General features: G+C 43.1%; 1 protein-coding gene across 2 annotated transcripts in view; it reads left to right on the forward strand.

Annotated features, from left to right (window-relative positions):
• The window catches only part of PPP6R2 (protein phosphatase 6 regulatory subunit 2), a 91221-nt gene that overhangs the window by 48988 nt on the left and 23951 nt on the right, over window positions 1-18282 (forward strand). For both annotated transcript variants that reach the window (XM_084297697.1, XM_084297698.1), the window contains exons 6-13: window positions 4699-4764; window positions 6061-6173; window positions 10002-10115; window positions 11358-11484; window positions 11987-12139; window positions 12797-13000; window positions 13665-13729; window positions 17717-17832. In XM_084297697.1, coding sequence (XP_084153823.1) covers window positions 4699-4764; window positions 6061-6173; window positions 10002-10115; window positions 11358-11484; window positions 11987-12139; window positions 12797-13000; window positions 13665-13729; window positions 17717-17832 — 958 coding nt within the window. The remainder of the gene's footprint in view (window positions 1-4698; window positions 4765-6060; window positions 6174-10001; window positions 10116-11357; window positions 11485-11986; window positions 12140-12796; window positions 13001-13664; window positions 13730-17716; window positions 17833-18282) is intronic.

Here is an 18282-nt window from a genome sequence, read left to right on the forward strand (position 1 = left end):
CAGCTGATAAGGTTTCCTTAGTAACTGGGAGGATGTGATCGGTGGTATTCTGATGAGAAATCTGCTTGTCCTGGATGGATCAGTTTCTTCTCCCTGGTGCTGGTGAAGAGCGACGAGGCCCTGCAGCTTCCCAGGCTGTCTGACTGCACAGAAACCCCTTGCTAGTTCTGCACCGCTTTGGTCGATCTGATGTTCCAGTTCCCACCTCTGGCACCTGGAGTATCGTGGAGCCTTTTCATCAGAGCCTAATGTGGGTGATGATCAGAGCACAAAAACTGCACGTTGACCTGCTTTTCTCTATTGCTTTTGCAGGTTACAAAACACAAGAAAAAAAAGGCGTACTTTTTATTCTATTTGTACCCTAAAGAAACAGAGCTTCTAGGGCTGGATTAGACTAATGAAGATACCTTTCTGTGCTAACAAAGGTTGTTTCCCTGTGAGATCAGTCCTCAGCTGAGGGAAGTTTGACGTGAGTACTTTGGTTGAGTGTCTGTTGATGTTTTGATTCTCAAAAGAATCAGACAGCTTAGGCTGTTGATTGCTGCAGTCCCTTGTTTGACGGCCGCCTTCAATAATGAAGCCTGAACTTTTTTTCTGGGGCTGATGCGGAATATCCAAGCCAAAGTCGCACTGCTATTAGGTATATTTTCAGCAAGTTTTAGAAGAAGGAGTTTTGTTGATGTCCTAATAACGGACTCTTTCAAGCATTGACCTGCAACACCTGCAAAATCCATTTGTGGCACAGTGCAGGTTGGAAGACCCCTATGGAGGTTCAGTTGCCACCTCAGAGCAGGTCCCACCTCTGCAGATTGCTCAGGGCCTTATCCAGCCTGGTTTCCGTATCTCCAAGTGGGGAGACCTGTCTGAGCCCTCATCCGGTGTTTGACCACCCTCACGTAGAGGTTTGGTTTCCCAAAAACTTCTTGGAATTTCCCTTGGGCAGCTTGGGCCTCTTGTCCCATCGTGGCACTCCCAGAGGAGCCCAGCTCTGTCGCCTCTCCCCACCCTGTTAGGCACTCACAGATGGCAGTAAGGTTTCCTTTTCTCTCTGATCTAAGAAAATCCCACTCTCAGCCTCTCCTCCTACCTCCTGCACCTCATGATGGTTGGGTTCCTCTGAATGACACTGCTCCCTCCTGCATATCCACTGCTGCCCCCCGAATTGCTATTGCCCATGAACTTGCTAAGGGTGCATTTTTTCCCATTTTCAAGTCTTTAATGAAAACATTTAGTAGTGTTGGACCCTAGTGTGGATTCTTCTTTCTACTGGTAACGTCTCCTGCGAGGCCTGCCCAGCTGCTGAGCCTAGTAGCAGGTTCTGTGGGAGGGCAGTCATCGCAGAGGAGGGCAAGAGTTAGAGCACAGCAGCAGAATGGGACGACCCCATGGGCAGAACGTGAGGCAGGCGCGGGAGGTGAGCAGGGAACTGTGGCCTGGGCTCACAGAAAGAGCTCCCAAGGTGGAGCAGGGCTGAGGTGGCCAGCAGCAGCTGCCAGAGGCTTCCCGAACCAGCAGGAAAGGTGATGAAAGTGCTTTTCTCATGGTGCCAGCTTCCAGCCATTCATGGTTTGGGAGCCTCCATCCTCTTAATTTCTGCATAGTCTCCAGCTGTCCCTTCTTCCATGCACAAAGAGGGCCCAGGAAACCCCGAACATTTCCACACTGCAAAGAAGCTGTTCAAATTCCGTACATCCATGCTGCTCTTACGTTGTCTTCTCAACTCCCCGCCTCATAACTCGGTCACTTGGCAGCACAGTGCCTCAGTGAGAGCATGTGAGCACCATTATTTCCACCAGGGGGAAGCTCCGGGCCCTTAGGGGCTCTGGTGGCTCGAGGCCTCCCCTGCGCCAGATGTGGCTGCCCCAGCCGACGGTTGCGGCCATCTTGTGTGCCTCACTGTGGTTGCACTGATCTTGGAGTCCCTGTGGTCTCAGGCCCCTTCTGTGGCAGCCCCTTGCTACCTGCGGTACCTGCCACACATAAACACGAGTTTCTGTCCATCCATTCCCTGCAGCTGCATCATTTATCGGTGAGAATAAACGCTGCTGGGCTGCACGGAGTCAGAAAGTTTGTGTCAGGCGTGAGTCTCGTCCCAGGGGAGGTGCTGAGGGTGGTGGTGCTGTGCTGCAGCCCGCAGAGCAGAGTCCTGCCAGCACCACAGCTTCTGCGTGAGGAGTGAACAGAGGAGTATTCCTCCTCCTGTCGTGTCAGAGCCCATCTCTTCGACCACAGCCTCGAGACAGAGAAGTCGGTCTCTTCCAGATATGCTGGGGGCCTGTTAATTCACCAAAATTTGGTATTGCTCTTCTGATCTTAACGGATTATTGCAGTTTATTTTGCTTTTGGATTTCATTTTCTGTGTCTCTCAGGAGCAGTGACTCCTCTGTGTGGATGAATGATCGTGGTTCCCTCTCCTCAGTACCCCTCTCTGGCCGTCTGCCTTCCCCAGAGCCCATGATCATGACAGTCCAGGCAAAAAGAGCAAACCCACTTGTCCTTGCTTAACACTAATTCTTTGTTTAATGAGGGCCGGAGGTGCAGCCGGTCTGGGGCCTGGGGAGGGTGTTGATGAAGCTGAAACTACAGAATACAAAATAAAGTCAAACTGCAGTGAGGGGCTGGGATTTCACTTACTGTGCTCTGCAAGGGGAAGAAAAAATAATGTGGGAGTGCCAATAAGTAGCTTTCTGCTGGGCTGCAGAAGTCGTAAGGAGAGGGGGAGCTTTGGCAGGTAGCAGTTCCTCTGCCGATGGGGGCTGGCAGGTCGGTTCTGCATGGGGTAAGAAACGGGCAGAAACACCCACTGTGCTGTGTCTGGAGTTTGTTGTGTGAACAGAGGAAACTTGCAGGTATCAATGAATATAAGGCTTTGCTATCGGAGTTGGGCAATTTGTTTATGCTGTGGGGATACCCAGAGATCGCAGTCAAAATCGGGGCTCGTGGTCGTGCTGTGTAAACGTGTGGCGTGTAACTGATGATGAAGAATGAAGCATGTAAACATCCCACAGCGACAGGTAATGTTATTGTTACAGATAATTTACCAGGGATGGGTAATTTTATTGTTACAGAGGCTGCCAGTAGGCATAACGGATAGATTCCTGCGGGGGGTGGGGAGGGTTGTCTGCTTGGTTTTGAAGATATAAATTAGGAGATTTTCATTCATCTTGATGAAGCTGTTTCAGTAAATTACCAGAAGGCCGGGGTTTAGGATTTGAAAGAAGGATTTCAGCTATCATATCCGAGATGCTTATCCAAGAGAAAAGATGCGTGTTGGCCAGGTGAGCACATGAGGACAGACAGGTGTTGTTAGTGGAACGGAGATGGCAAGGCAAGCAGCAAGACATGCAAGGGGTCAGCTCTGCTGCGGTGGGCTTGAGAAGGGTCAGGGGTTTAATTCTGGTGCTGGGAAACTAGAAACCAGTGGAAGCATCTGAAAAGAGAGGTTTTTAGGAAGAGTGGTGAGGAGAATTGTCTTAGGAACCCATTTTTTTGAACTTTGGGGTAAACTGGGTGTCAGGAAGAAGAAATTCCAGAAACCAGATCTGAAAATACAGCCTTGAATGAAATACTTGGATTCATATCTGTGTGCTAGAAGGATTTTGGGGACTCCAGAAAGGAGGCAAAGTGAGATGTTTCAGGCTTAGTGGGAAAAAAGCAGTATTATTAATGGGAAAAGACACTGAAAATAGTGATCTTGGATTTTTGTTCTAAATCAGATATACATCACACTCAACATGGCATTGGAGAGGGCAGGATGGGGTCTGTAGGAAGGCTGCTAGAACAAAACTGGTAAAGAATCAAGATAAGGATTTGCCATAGTTGAAGTCATGTGAATAGATACCAAAAATTAGCGTTTGAGGGGAGAAGAGATGCACAGAGCTTTCTTACAAAGCAGTGGAAGGCAGGAGACTTCATTTTCTCCATGACTCATCTGAGGGGTGATGGAAGATTATATCATTGCAGAAACCTCCAGAGTAATTTTCCTTTTAATTAGGGTTTGGTCAGTCATTTCAGAAGCGACCGAGAATGCACTAGTTTGGCTGATTTGGCTGATTAGTTTGGTCGATGTTACAGATCTAGCCATTTGCCTGGAATGAAGACCACAGGAAGGTGGGTGAAGGTGGTTGGGTTGGAGGGTGAAGTTGAGCTTATAGGTGAAGCTGGAAAGAGGGAAACTGGAATGCGTTATTTGCAGATGGTGTACTTAGCTTACATGTGGTCAGGGAAGGGAGATAAAGCTTGCCCTAAGAAAAGGAAGTGGTCTGAAGTGTGGAACAGGGCAATGAGGTGAGGTCCAGGGGTGGCACTGCCGGGTCATGGCAAAGTCTGAGCAATGGTTTAGGGTAAGCAGTAGTCTGACCGTAAGGATGGGAAGTGGCAGGAGAAAAATGTGGTGGTAGTTACGCCACTGCTGCTTCAGGTGAGACAGCATTTATGGCTGACCTGCTGCATGTTTTCCAAAGTATTTAGGTTTTTAGTTCCCTGGGCAGGGTATACATACTGATGCAAATTAAAATATGTCTGTATCTGTGCCTTGGGAGATCATGTATTGCCTGTATCTTTGATTCTAAAATAAAAGAAAAGGGCTCTCCCTTATCAAAAAGCCAATACAATTTAAAGCTTCCCAAAGATCCTCTTGTTTTGAATGCTGTGATACCAAACAAGGATTTTCTTTTTTTTTTCTTCCTTTCCCTCTAGTGGCTTAATGAAGCAAAAATTATTCAGAGACTTGTGGAACTGATCCATTCAAGCCAGGATGAGGATGTGAGTATGACAAGACTTAAGTTTTGTGTTTATGGATAGTGGGTCCCGTAAGGTTCAGAAGAACCTCTCTGTATTTCCTTGAATGGTGCCCAAGTGCCTTATAGAAGGAGATAATGAGGGATGATCTTCATGGATGGACACCCCGTCCCTTCATTGCAGAGTGCAATACTGAAATGATTTCCTCTATTTTTGATCTGGTTTTGACTTTAATTTTACTACATTTCTCAGTTCATCCTAGTGTTACATCAGTTTGTCTCAGTATTTACAGTCACCAGCAACTTACCTGATTTTAAGTAGGAACAAGCTATTTGAAATAGACAGTTGAAAACTTTCAAATTAACTGCTTCACTGTAGCCTTCAGGTCTTTTTAAACCATAAGTAAGTAAACATCCAGTTAAAATATACAAGATGCAGTTCTCTGAGCTCATGAGAACGACATGGTGAGTATTAAATCACATTAGTGCTTTTTTTTTTCTTTCTATAATTTTCACAAAACATCCAGGCCAGCTGTTCTTGTTCTGGATTTTGGTTTGCTACGCTATCAGCTGGGTGCTGACTGCCACCCCCGATGCTGAGCAGAAGGAACAGGAGCACATTGGTCTCTGGCTGCAGCTTTGTGTTAGGCGGGGATGGGGCAGTTGTTAACAGATGCCTGCGAGTGCCAGCAGTCAGCACTGACAGTGTGATTCCCTCCACATACTGCAGCAAAAATTGTCCCCTCTGAGAGAACGAATAGGAAGTAACATGCTGATTTGTACGTCTTCAGCAGCACTGTCTTATGGATGAATGCTAAATTACAGCATAAGATGTTACACATACAGCAGCTAGAGACAGTCTTTGATTGATAGCCAGAATGAGACTATTAATTTACCAAAATACTACTTTAAAGCCTTTTAATACATAGTGATTAAATTGTAAAGGGTTTTATCAAATCATTTATTTTTCCTCACGCAAAAGAAGCCTCCTGAGTAGTGAGAAGTAAGAATGAAAGACTCGTATTTGAAATTTGCAAGTTAACACACTTGGTCAGAAAGTTTAAAAACAATTCTCACTTTCTGGAATCTTTAAGTTCGGGAAAACCTTCTCTTTGATTTTAAAATCTGTTAATGCTTCTAATAATTCACATAAACATTATATTTAACAGATAAACAATCTAGAGCATAGTAGCACTGGTACTGAAAAGTTCTGATTTATTTAGCTTCTTGCATTCCCAGCTATGTTAAAGTTTCTCTGACAGCCAGAAAGAGCCAAGCTGACGAATTAGCACTGAAGTGTGCTCTTTGTTGTTGTTTACAGAGGCAATCAAATGCTTCCCAGACCCTGTGTGATATCATAAGACTGAGCAGAGACCAGAGCAATCAACTCCAGGATATACCTGAGCCTGATCCACTTCTCACAGCACTGGAATCGTAAGTACTTGTCAGGGGATTGTTGCTAAACTAGTTGTTAAAAATATTGTCACTTCCTGATAGCTCTGTGGAGACACAAACCATGCAGGAAATAGTCTTACACCTGGGCTTAACTCTTGACAATTATCCCAAGCATTTAATATTGCTTCTAAGTTGTAGCCTCCCTTAACCACCTCTGTTGAGATTTCTGTTTTTTGTAGCTCTCCATGAGTGTGGGAGGTTGGGGTTAATGATTCTCAAAGCTCACAGTCTAGTTCAAGGCAAGGCAACGCTGGGGAGTGTGTTCAAATCTCACGGTGAATTTGGAGAAAGGTGAACTGTGATGGCAGTAGTTGAGGGAAAACCCACAAAGACAAATCCTAACATTCCTGTATTCACTATATTCTTCAGTGCCGAGTGTGACTTGATGTGAAAGGCTTCAGTCCTATTTGTCCAGTCAGTGATTTTTCCTCCCCATCAGTAAATGTATTGCACCGTACAGACAGGTTTCAGGTCGTCAAATTATTGTCCTTCCAAATGGGGAAGAAAATGCTGTGACAACAGAAAGAGTTCTCTCACCACAGTAGCTTGCACGTCACTGTGCACTTGGTTTTGTACTGGGCATTTTCAGCTTGCCTTCCAAATATTTCTGAAGCCTGCTTACACGCTCTGAATGTCCTCTGGCATGCTATTTTTGGCTTCTGAGCCAAGTATTAGTTGAAGATTTCTTAACTTATGTAGACCTTGGGTTGTATGCACTTCTGCATAGATAAGGTGCTGCCAAGATGCTTCTTGATTCTTCTCACCAAAGGTTGTCTGCTTAGCTTTTACTTAGACTGAATCATTAATCTGTTTTTATTCTCCAAATTTTGTTGAACCCTGAAGGAAGGAACCCTGCACAATTTAATCGCCTCCCTAGGCCTCCCATTCCATTTATTTGTGATGTTAGGGCTAGGCTGAAAGTTCAAATCTCTGTATGCCATCCCAGTGGGTACCTCAGTACATTAGAGGTGCTGCCAGGTAGTCCTTTTTCCTCAGAGCCCTGATGCCTTTGACCCTCATGAGCTGTCACTGGGTCTCAGAAACATGGTGCACTGCTTTCATTAGAGGTGGCATGTCACAGTGCAGATACAGAATTGGTTTTTATCATTTTCTGACTTCTGGTTTGCAGACAAGATGTGTAAATAGAGATGTCATCTCTTATTAGGCCTGGTAGTTTGGCTGGAAAGAGCAGTAAAGCTGCTTTGGTTTGCAAGCTGTTTTGTCATGTTTCTACATCATCTTGTATAAATTAAGCAAAGGTATCACTTGTAATCGTGGGGAGTGGAATCTAGTGAATTCCACCATTTGGGAACTGTTGGTGAGTGCAGGTTGTTTTAAAGACTTAATCTAGTAGTACAGTGGTACTCTAGTATTATTTTTTTTCCATCTGAAGTGGTTTAAGCTAACTTCTGTAATATTACTGAGGGAATACAGTGCTGATGAACTTTCGAAGAGTATTTTTGTTAGGAGTTATTTCCCAAATAATGTTAATTGAACAGCAAGGGCAGCTCTTAGGAAAGGATCTGGAGCATACAGGTGAAAACAGGATGGGAGTTGTGCTGCACACAAACTCGGAAGAGCCACGTTCTCTGGAGGTACGTGCTGGGTCTTCCACGGGCTTGAAGGATAAGCCTGCCCCTCTGAGGAAATGCTCTTTCTTAAATCATCTCCTTGATTGCACCTGCAGAAATACGGCAGATCTGGCCTTGTGTCCAATGGCCTGCTGTGTTTTTTTTAATCAAGTAAGCACAATGTTGGATTTTCAGCATAGATTGCATCCCTGATCCAGCATCTCATCAAAACTGAATCAATTTTGAGCCCTTCTACTGTTTGATGAGCCTCCTGCTTGGCTGCTTCACCTGGAAAGCCTGGCACCTGTAACAGGTGTCAGCGCTCATAGCAGCATCAGGGATGGGCAGCCTGGAGAACTCGGCTTTTCAACTTTCAACTTTCTCACTAGTTCAGCAGAGGGATGCGGAGCCCTGCTGTGCTCAGGGCAGAAGATTGCTGCCCCATGGTCTTTGGTGAGAGCCTCTGTGGTAGAATTCAAGCAAACTTCCCAGGTTGCCCAAAGAATTGTACAAAGCTGCAGTTTGAGGTTTGGCTCATACATCATGGGATGGTCTTCAGCTGCTGCTTCGTCTTCTTTCCCTCTCCCTCCCAGCTGCCTTCTCTTGTGTGGTTTTCTTTGTCTGTGCCATGCTTTGCATGTTTTCAAGCACTACCTGCAACTTCCATGAGATAAATAAACATGCTTTTGCACTTTCAAAGAGCGTTTCTAAAATCGTTATACCACTTCACTATTTAGAAGAAAAAATACTTTCAACAAAAGTGACTTTTTGCACCGCTGACGTTTCTGCTGGTGGCACACAGCTGTCACACATCTTGTTCCTGTCACATATCTCATTTCATTTCTTTTCTCTGGTAATTTTTCCAGGCATTTCTGGTCACCTTTTTTGATCTTTGGATAACATTTTTTAATCTAGGAATCAGGAATTAATGACCAAGTATTGCTGCAAGAAGGAGCCATGATTAGGGTTACAGAATAAAAATCAAATCTAGATTGTCAATAACTATTTTCTAAACTGTCTGCAGCAGTTTGTTTCGTAGATTACCTGGATGCAACAAAAGTGAATTCGGGTAATCACAGTACACGGTTACTTTTTCCTTACTCTGCCACTTGAGCTTGTGCTGATAAAGTGTATTTAGATGCTATTTATTAAAATAGTTTTATCTCATACATTATTCATGTATTTTTACACTTTTATCTCATCATATGTGTACAAATGTAAATGAGATTTTTTCAAATGTTAGGAAATAGTAAAAATTAGACTGTGAACTTGAGTAGTACTGATTTTAGCTGGATATGTGATTTAGTAACTCAAGAAGGGCACTTGCTGAGTACTGGATTTTGGAGAAATTTCATTAACATCTGCAGAATTAGCATGGGGAGAGAATCTCAGCCCAGAGGTAGAAGCAGGCACTGCTCTAGTCACTAGCTACAGATGGGTAACAGTGCCAGCCAAAACCTCGTGTTCCTCATATCTTTTATTCATTTAACATAGTAGATAGCAGAGAGAAAAACATGTTGTTACCTTTGTGATGATTGTTTTTCAATTCTGAGGTTGTTTTTGAGTTTCAAAATCATTTTAAAGACTATAAAGGAATGTCACGATTCATTTTGACTCCAGGAGTCTTCAAGACTTCACTTGGTGATCCTTCCACCTGGCCCCAAATCTGTCAGGATTTGGAAGGTATCTTGATTTAAGGGCTCAAAGAGATAGTGAATGGATGAAAATATTTCAAGTATATAATAGCTAAGACTATTACAAATGTGCATATTATTTACAATTTTGTTGGCCTCTCTTTCCTGGATCTTACTATGCCAGTGGCAAATGATAAGGGTCAGCTTCCAATGTTTGTTTTCTTTCTTCTGGGATTCTGATGGATAGTTTTAGACTATGAGCTCATAGCTTCATATTGTCTTTAATGAATTGACCAAGTTAACACTTTGATTGTTTTCCAGTGTATAATTAAGAGGTGTATCTTGTTGATACAGGAGAACCAGCTTTATTTGGGAGTCTGGGTGTTGGTAACTAGGTCTTACCTAGTGATGCGTAAGCAACTTTGGAACCTAATGCAGAAGCATTCTTGTCTTTGCGTGGAATGTCTCTATTTTTTCTCAAAAACAAACAAACAAACAACTTTTTCTTTTGGAAAAAACAGAAGTGGGTTTTTCTGGTGACTAAAGCAGCTGCCAAACATTTCTGATTCTAATACTGCTGATGTGTGTGTGTTGATCAACAGGCAGGAATGTGTGGAGCAACTCCTGAAGAATATGTTCGATGGAGAACAGACTGAAAATTGCATAGTGAATGGAACACAAGTTCTTCTAACATTGCTGGAAACAAGGCGCTCTGGGTAAGTCAGCACACTTCCTTCCCTAGCAAGAACAGTTTTAAGAATTCTGGTCTAGTTTTAATTAAGAAAAAAATTGAGGGTTGGGAGGGGGAATTTTTTTTTGACCTAACTTGAAATACTGCGTAGAAATGGGTACAAGAAAAGCTGGTGTTTTTCTGTTTGTTTGATGCAGTGCCTGTACTTCATGACAGCCAAAAAAGGGCACCTTGGCTTTTTTAGGGGCTCTTCCAGTTCTCTTGCACGTGTGTAGCAGAGTTGTGTCTGTTATATCAGAGATCTCACAGCAGAATATACACAGAATGGGGGACAATGGTATAGCAGGCCTAATCTGTGTGATAGTGTGTATATGGCTATGTAGTTTTAATGTTGTTTCTCAAAACTATATCATGTTTTTATTTCTTTTTATGGAGATAGAGGAGAGGTGGCAAAAGAGGGTTCTGGGGAAGAGAGACACTGGAGGTCTCACTTTTTAAAAAAGAAGAAAATAATGAACAGTGGCAAATATAATGGGAGATTAGGAAGAGTTAGTGAAGAGAGAAGCAGACAGATGATGGCACTGGGCAAACAACTTGTTACTCAGAGAGTCATGTACCGTTAAAACTGAGAAGTTGAGATACTGACTCTGCTGCGTCTTGTGCTTGGGATCTCTGAAGATTTATGAGTTAGAGACTTAAGTGTTCCAATCTAGAACATGCCTGCCTTGCTGAAATGAAAGCATTTATTTTATTCCAATATGAGACTTTGCTGTTGGAAGGGGCTATTAATAGTTGTTACGATTTACTGCTTACCAGCGAAGAGGTCTGACTATGAGCATAGCTACGTGTCTGCTCTAGCATTTCACTAGATAGGATACTTAGGTACATCTTTTGGAACACTTGCAGAAATTTTTTTCTAGTTTTTAACAAATGTTTATAGATACAAACATCTGCTGATGCATTTTACTCCTCAAATATTTGTGAAGTTTTAAAACCAGGAAGCACTTCAGTAATTTGTCTTTGTCAGCTCCACAGACAGCTTGTTCTCTGTCTTCCCACTCATCTCATTCACAGCTTTGATTATGTGAATATCATCTTGCAAATAATATAATAACATAGTTACGTAAATACCTTCAGTAGCTGTCTGTTATTATTCTTCATGTTCATAGTTGCTTTTCAAGAGAAAATAACCAACATGGACAGCATGCCTAGAGGCCATTTTAAGATTTTGTCAAATCTTGACTGTTGTGCTTTTTGTTTTTTACAGGGTGGAAGGACTGATGGATTCATACACTCAGGGATTTGAAAGGTCTTACACTGTCAATAGCAGCATCTTACATGGTATTGAACCAAGGCTAAAAGATTTCCACCAGCTGCTGCTCAGCCCTCCCAAGGTAAGGCATCTCATCTTTCTCAGGAGCAAATTGCTGCTGACTTGGATTTCGGGGTTTCCTCTTACTTATTCATGGGATTCCTGGGTATTTCTGAAAGTTGAGACAGGCAAACTCTACCTTGTATCTTTTGAAGAAAAATTCACACTTAATGTTCATAATTCACGTTCTTAGGAAATAGGCAGTAGGAATTGAAAGCCGGTGCGTTGTACTGGAGGAAAACTAAGAAGCACAGAGATGTGACCGATGGTTTATGTAAGGGTGGCTAGGGAGAGAAAGAGACTTCTAGTTAGTGGATATTTTGATCTCACTCTTCAGTGCTGGAAGTACAAATCTAATAGTAGTTACAGGACACTGTTCCTGTGTGGGAAGGTAATTTAGGTTTACCTGCAGAGAATATTTATGTAAGAAAAAGAAGTAGTTATATTTAGGCAAATCGATGTGCATATATACTAAAGGGAATGTTGATCTCTGTTGAGGTTCTCAATATCTGTTTCTCTGATAGAAAACAGCAATCCTAACTACAATTGGTGTCTTGGAAGAGCCACTGGGGAATGCTCGTCTTCACGGATCTCGTCTAATAGCTGCTCTGCTTCACACAAACACTCCCAGTATTAATCAGGAACTATGCAGACTCAGTACCATGAATTTATTACTTGTGAGTAATACAGTATGACACCGCAAACGGGGGGGGGGGGGGGGAAACGGCTTCAAACTGAGAGCGTTTTTACTTTCCCTTTCATCTGTTTAGTGCAAGGTAGTTTGTTTCATGTGTGCCAGTCACATTATTTCCCTAATCTGCCGAAAGAAGGAGCTTTTGTAATACAATTACGGTTGCTTAATATGTTGAACCAAACATCTTGCTTCAAGTTTATTGTTACAAGAGTTCAGTAGTGCGTACGCCAAATAGTCTGGTTATTGAGAAAGCTCGGGGACGTTGTGGAGACAGGCCTCATAATGCTGAGAGCTGACTGCCATTATAAGCAGGACAGTCCTTCAGAAAATTATTTTTATACTTATAAATTTTGTTAATATTTTTCACTCACAGAATAGCTAACATTATTTTCAGTGTTCCTGTGTTATGAGAGCCCTAGCTGTCGATGAGGTCGTTTCCGTTGTGCTCCGTTCGTAGCTAATTGTGCATCAGAGCAGAGAGCACTGAGCACACTCAGATATAAGTGGATCCTAAATTCTTTTTAGTGTAATTGCTGAGTAAACAATTACTTGAGCAGTGTTCTAATATCAGTTGATTGTTAAAAATGGGAAAGTGTATTTAGAATGATTTTTAGTTTGTTTGTTTCTCGTTTTATTCCAGGACTTATTTTTTAAATACACATGGAATAACTTTTTGCATTTCCAAGTGGAATTGTCCATAGCAGCTATTCTCTCACACTCTGTGCAAGAGGGAAAAACAACTACTAATGACCTAGAAAGCAAAGAAGAGGTGCTGAATGGAAACGTGGCCACAGAGAACTTAGAGGCTCCAGAAAACAATACCGAGAATATCATGGTTACTCATGTAAGTCTGGTCATGTCACCTGAGAATTTTAGACTGATTGATTCAGTCTGAATATGCATTAGCAGGGGAATGATGTGATGAACTGTCCGAGAGCACGGAGTTTATTTAAAAGTGTTTGGATGTAACTTGGTTCTGCCGGTTCTGGTTGGAACTGTATTTGCTTTTGTAAATTTGTTTTTAGCATTCGGTTACTAGGAAACATACCACCCATCACATTTAATGGGCTTGTGAATTCCTTCTAATTTTTTTATAAAGATGCATATAAACTTTGGACAAAAAAAAGAACCGTTATAGTAACTACAACTAACTAACCACATTTTAGCTTCTCTATTTTGGCCCTAATGATGGAAACATTTTGTTGTATTTGTAAAGTGACAACAATTATTCCTACTTCGGGGCTTACAAAGCTCAAAACCAGACTGAAGATGTTTATATGTTTTGCTGTTTTCCATGGATCCTCTGAGAAAAAAAAAAATGAGAAAGAAGAAACTTGAGCTTTTAAGAAAGATAAGTGGTGAACTTTAAGTTCTTGTTCAGTAGGAGTGAAGGAATGAGTGAAAGTAACTCTAGTTCAGTACAGGCTTCCTAAGGCATGAGTATTTCTTTGGCAAACTTTTGAAATGTTCTTCCTCTCTCTCTTTTTTTTTTTTTTTTTTTTCTCTAGTTGTTCCAGAAATGCTGCCTAGTGCAAAGGATATTGGATGCCTGGGAAGCCAATGACAAAATACAGTAAGGGATTTGGGGTTCAGAAGGCCTTGTTCCAGGGCTGCAGATGTTGAATATTAACTTGAAATATACTTTCAATTATTTGGATTATTTACAATTTAATGGTGTATGGATTTTGATTATGATTTGGGATTTCAACTATTTGCATGTTAAAAACCAAATTCACCAGATAGGTGTATAATGTGAAAGCATGAATGTTTTTATTGTTTACGACATTTCAACCCAAATACACAATGTGCTTCTTTCCTGCTTTGTCAGGAAATGTTACATAGCATTTTAACTTTTTCTTCCTTTTTTTTTTCTTTTCATAAGTGCATAATTATATTTCTCTAGAGTGAGCAGCTGTGTAGAAACTGAGATGGGCAAGCTTATTTGCCCTAGATTGCACATTTAATATTCTAAGTGTATAAAATGCTTAGATTCAGACACCTCCCACCAGACCCTAAACATTTCCAGAGATGGGGCACCCCCAGCTCCTCTGGGCAGCCAGCACCAGGGTCTCACTGCCCTCATAGTAAAGAATTCCTTCCTATATCCAACCTAAATCTCCTCTCTGTTAGTTTAAAGCCATCCCCCTGCCCTTCCCCTCACACACAGTCCCTCCCCAGCCCTCCTGCAGCCCCTTCAGCCCCTGGCAGCCCACTGGGAGCTCTCCCTGGAGCCTGCTCCTCTCCAGGCTGAGCACCCCCAGCTCCCTCAGCCCCCCAGCAGAGGGGCTCCAGCCCCTGCAGCACCCTCCTGGCCTCCTCTGGCCTCACTCTGCCACGTCCCTGTCCTGCTGCTGGGGCCCGGAGCTGAACGCAGGCTCCAGGTGGGGTCTCAGGAGGGCAGAGCAGAGGGGACAATCCCCTCCCTGCCCTGCTGCCCACGCGGTGCTGGTGCAGCCCAGGGTACGGGTGTTTTGGGGGCTGTAGGCACACATTGCTGGCTCTTGCTGAGCTTCTTGTCAACCACCACCCCCAGGCCCTTCTCCTCTAATGCTGATTTCATGCTGATTGGTGTAACAACTAAATAATTAAAAACAAGCAAACAAAATACCACCACACAGATTGAAGTGAAAGTATTACCTATACTCCGGTTTCTTAGCCCATCTGAATGTTTTGGTCCCTCCTCCTTGTTTTTCTCTCTTTATAGCTTCAAAGTTCACTGTAGTCCCACTCTATTTTAGGCTCGCTATCAGGCCTGCAACCCCTTGGGCAGTTGATAACAAATTTTGCTGATGGTTTTATTGCACAGCTGTCATAGTACACAGCTTTGGAGGCAGCAGAAATATCTGTGGTTCCTGCTTAAGAGTTTTCCTCATTAAATTAGATGGGGACTAGGACTCATCCATATTTCATGGCAAACAGTTCCAGTCACCACGCTGCAAAGAATCTTAGTGGTGAAAATAAATACTGGGCTAACAGAGAGGTGTCTCAGATGGTGTCCCTTCAGAAGTTTGAGTTCATACAAAGATAATTTTATGTGCTTGATCAGGGGATGGGATGAAGCCCTAGGACCCCCAGGGGCAGAGGTTCCAAGCTGAGAGCTTGGGAGCTAATTCTTAAAAATCAGCAGAGGGAATGGTGGTAATGTGTTCTCCTGTTGGAACATGGCATTTCTCTTGGGGTTCTCCTGGTTTTAGGTGTTCCCTGCATTTTTGACTTTGTAACTGCTAGAACTTAACTTCTACATGCGGCACGTAATTATTTTACTGCAGTACATTTGCCTCAGTAGTTAGAATTTAAAATAGGTAAATTCTGGTCATCAATACGAATTTATAGGAAACAGCAGCTTACTGCAGCACTTTTCTTTTTTCCTTCTTATTCCTGTAAGCGTAGAAACCACCAAGCGTGGTGTGGTTGATAGCAGTTTATGACGGTGTTGAAATAAAAGTTAATTTTACGTGCTTGCTGTGTGCATTCCAGCAGTGAGTTAAGGACTGCTCAACTCAGAAAGAAAAAAGCTCGGTTGGTCCTCCCAGAGCACAGCACCTGAGACAGACACAGCATTGCTGCAGGCTGCTTCTGTCACCACTTACTTTAAATTTTTGAGAAAGCCAAGCTTGCAAGCTGGCTGAAAAAAAACCATGCATTTTTACAGAGAGAAACAGGAGAGTGCTGCTGTTCCTGGAAGGGCTGCATGCCTTCGCCCCGTCTGCCAGCAGGCTTTGTCCTCCAGAGCTCTCATGGGGGTGTTTGGCACAGCCTTTAGGAGGTGCAGGGGGGTTTGCAGCTAGGTGTGCCCGCGTGCCCCTCCGCGTGTTGCACCCACCACCTGCAGCTGCCCTGGTGCAAGGGGGCTCGGGGCTGAGGGATCGGCGCTGGGGCTGGGGCTGCCTCCTGCTGGGCTGGGTGCAGAAGAAATGGCCTTTTGCGTCCAAAAGTCTGTAGCTTAGCACTGAAAACTCATTTGCAGGTGTTAACTTTTATTTGAATAGTTCTAAACCCTGAATTCGGGGTGCAGGTTAGAGGGCTGTCCTTGGTGCAGGAACCTACACACCATGACAGTTGGTACTGGGGGTACTGGGTTTGGGGACTGGTGTTTGGTGTGGGTACATGCAGACAGGTGTTTGTTTGTTTTCTTCCCAAAAGATCTAATCTCCTCACCTGCTATGTTCAGCTCTAGCACTAGGGGAAAGACCGAGATGATTTCAGTAGAAACTTTTCAGATGTTGAGGAGGTGATGACTGCACTTTCCAAGAGGGGCAGGGGTCATAAAGAAAACCAAAAGTTTGAAAATGTTGCTGTAACTGCATGTTGTCACAAGGAGCTGATGCTGGCTGATGGCTTTGCTCTGTTCTGTCAGCTTTGGTGCTACACACAAATCCCCAGAGCAAGGACAGAGAAGAACTGACATGAGCACAGGATACCAGCTCAGAATTAATTCCCATGTATTTAGTGCCTTCCCTCTCCCAAGGAAAAATGGAATTCCTTGTTATGTGCTGGCTCTATTAACATCTAGGAAAGAAAGCTTAGTTGTACAGCTGGAGACCTAGTTAACATTAGCTGGAAACTTCCTGTCATGCTATTCGTGAGGGTTTTATTTTATTTACTTTATTTCCGACCCACCAATTTTATTCGTGGTTGCTTGAGTCAACCTTGCATACAGCTGTGCTACGTAGAGAAATGATCATTTCTGAACTTAGCTTCAGTATCTGGCATACTTTAATGTATGTAATGCTGCAGCCGAGTAGCAGCGTTGTGTCTAAGAGCTTTGTCTGAGCTTATTTTCAGCACCTGCCAGTTTAAAACCAGAAATGCTGCTCTAAACACGGTGCTGTGAAATTCCTTGCCAGTGGTCTACCACTGGTGTTTCCATGTTTCTTCCCAAATAGTTTGCATACTGTGGAAAGTGGAATTATTGCAGGCCCTTCGTGCTCAGATTTTTGGATTCCTTCTTTGCTATCCAGTGAAGGAGAAGCAGTGCTAACTCAGAGTGGCTTAAAGACTGCCTGGGCTTAGTGTTGGCTTCTTAGGGCTTTGGTAAGGGAGAAACGCGTGGCTGCAGATAAGTCTCTTCTGTTCTCTTGAATTCATCTGCTAAATACTTCAATTGCAAGTAAAGCTCTAAAGCTTTTTTAGTAGGAGGGATGTAAATTCTTACTGCTGCGTTTCCATTATTGAAAATTATAACCAGAATATTGAACTCTGCATTCATCTCTAAAGGTACTGCGTTACCTTAAAGTTTAAGCCACTTACAAAGAGTGTGCAGTGCATTCAGAAATGGACGAATCATCTCTTCCCTCTCAATACATGCAAAAATGCAGAAGGGTTCATTTGTTCTGAGTAAACTCATGCTGTGCCCTGCCTGCATGAATGCAGGGTGCTCCTGCTGCTTCGGAGCTGCAGCGTCTTTTATGTTAACGCTGCTTGTAGTAACGCTTGCATATGTCAAACTACTGCAGCAGTGGGAGCTCGCAGCATTTCTGGGTTATGAAATGGGTTATGACTGTGACCATCTGACTCTCGGTGTCTGGTTATGTTGCTACTGGCTGTTCTCTCCTTGCAGGGCAGAAGGTGGAATGAGGCGAGGCAATATGGGCCACCTCACCCGGATAGCCAATGCTGTGGTACAGAACATGGAGAAGGGCCCCATGCAGACTCAGATTAGCGAGTTCATTAAAGGTATAATCTCCTTTCTCCATTCCATTGTTTTTTCCTTAATTAAATAATCTTTGCAGGCCTTTTGGGAAAGTTTTACTGTATTGTATTACATGAGGGTCCCTTTTGTAATGAAAAGGATTGCTAATTAAATATCACAAATCCCCATAATTTAAAAAAAAAAAAAAGACCAAATTCAGTTGCTCCTTGTTTTTATACACTCATGTCAAAGCTGTTGGAACTTTGGTTTTGTAACCAGAGGCTGGAGGTAATCTTTTTGTGCTAAAGAATGCTTCTTTTCATGTGAATTTTTACATACTTCCTATGAGTGCTGGTTTACAGCATTCTAGGGTGATGTTTATAGCTGGAGTTTATATACTTAATTATTGTTAGACCTGTCTGAGAGGAGGAGAGAGACAAGAGTAAGTGATCACACAGGCCCTACCCCTCTGCTGTGTCAGAGATACTCATCTT

This window comes from Netta rufina (assembly GCF_964035555.1).
Source record: "Netta rufina genome assembly, chromosome: 1".
In the NCBI taxonomy this organism is placed as follows: Eukaryota; Metazoa; Chordata; class Aves; order Anseriformes; family Anatidae; genus Netta; species Netta rufina.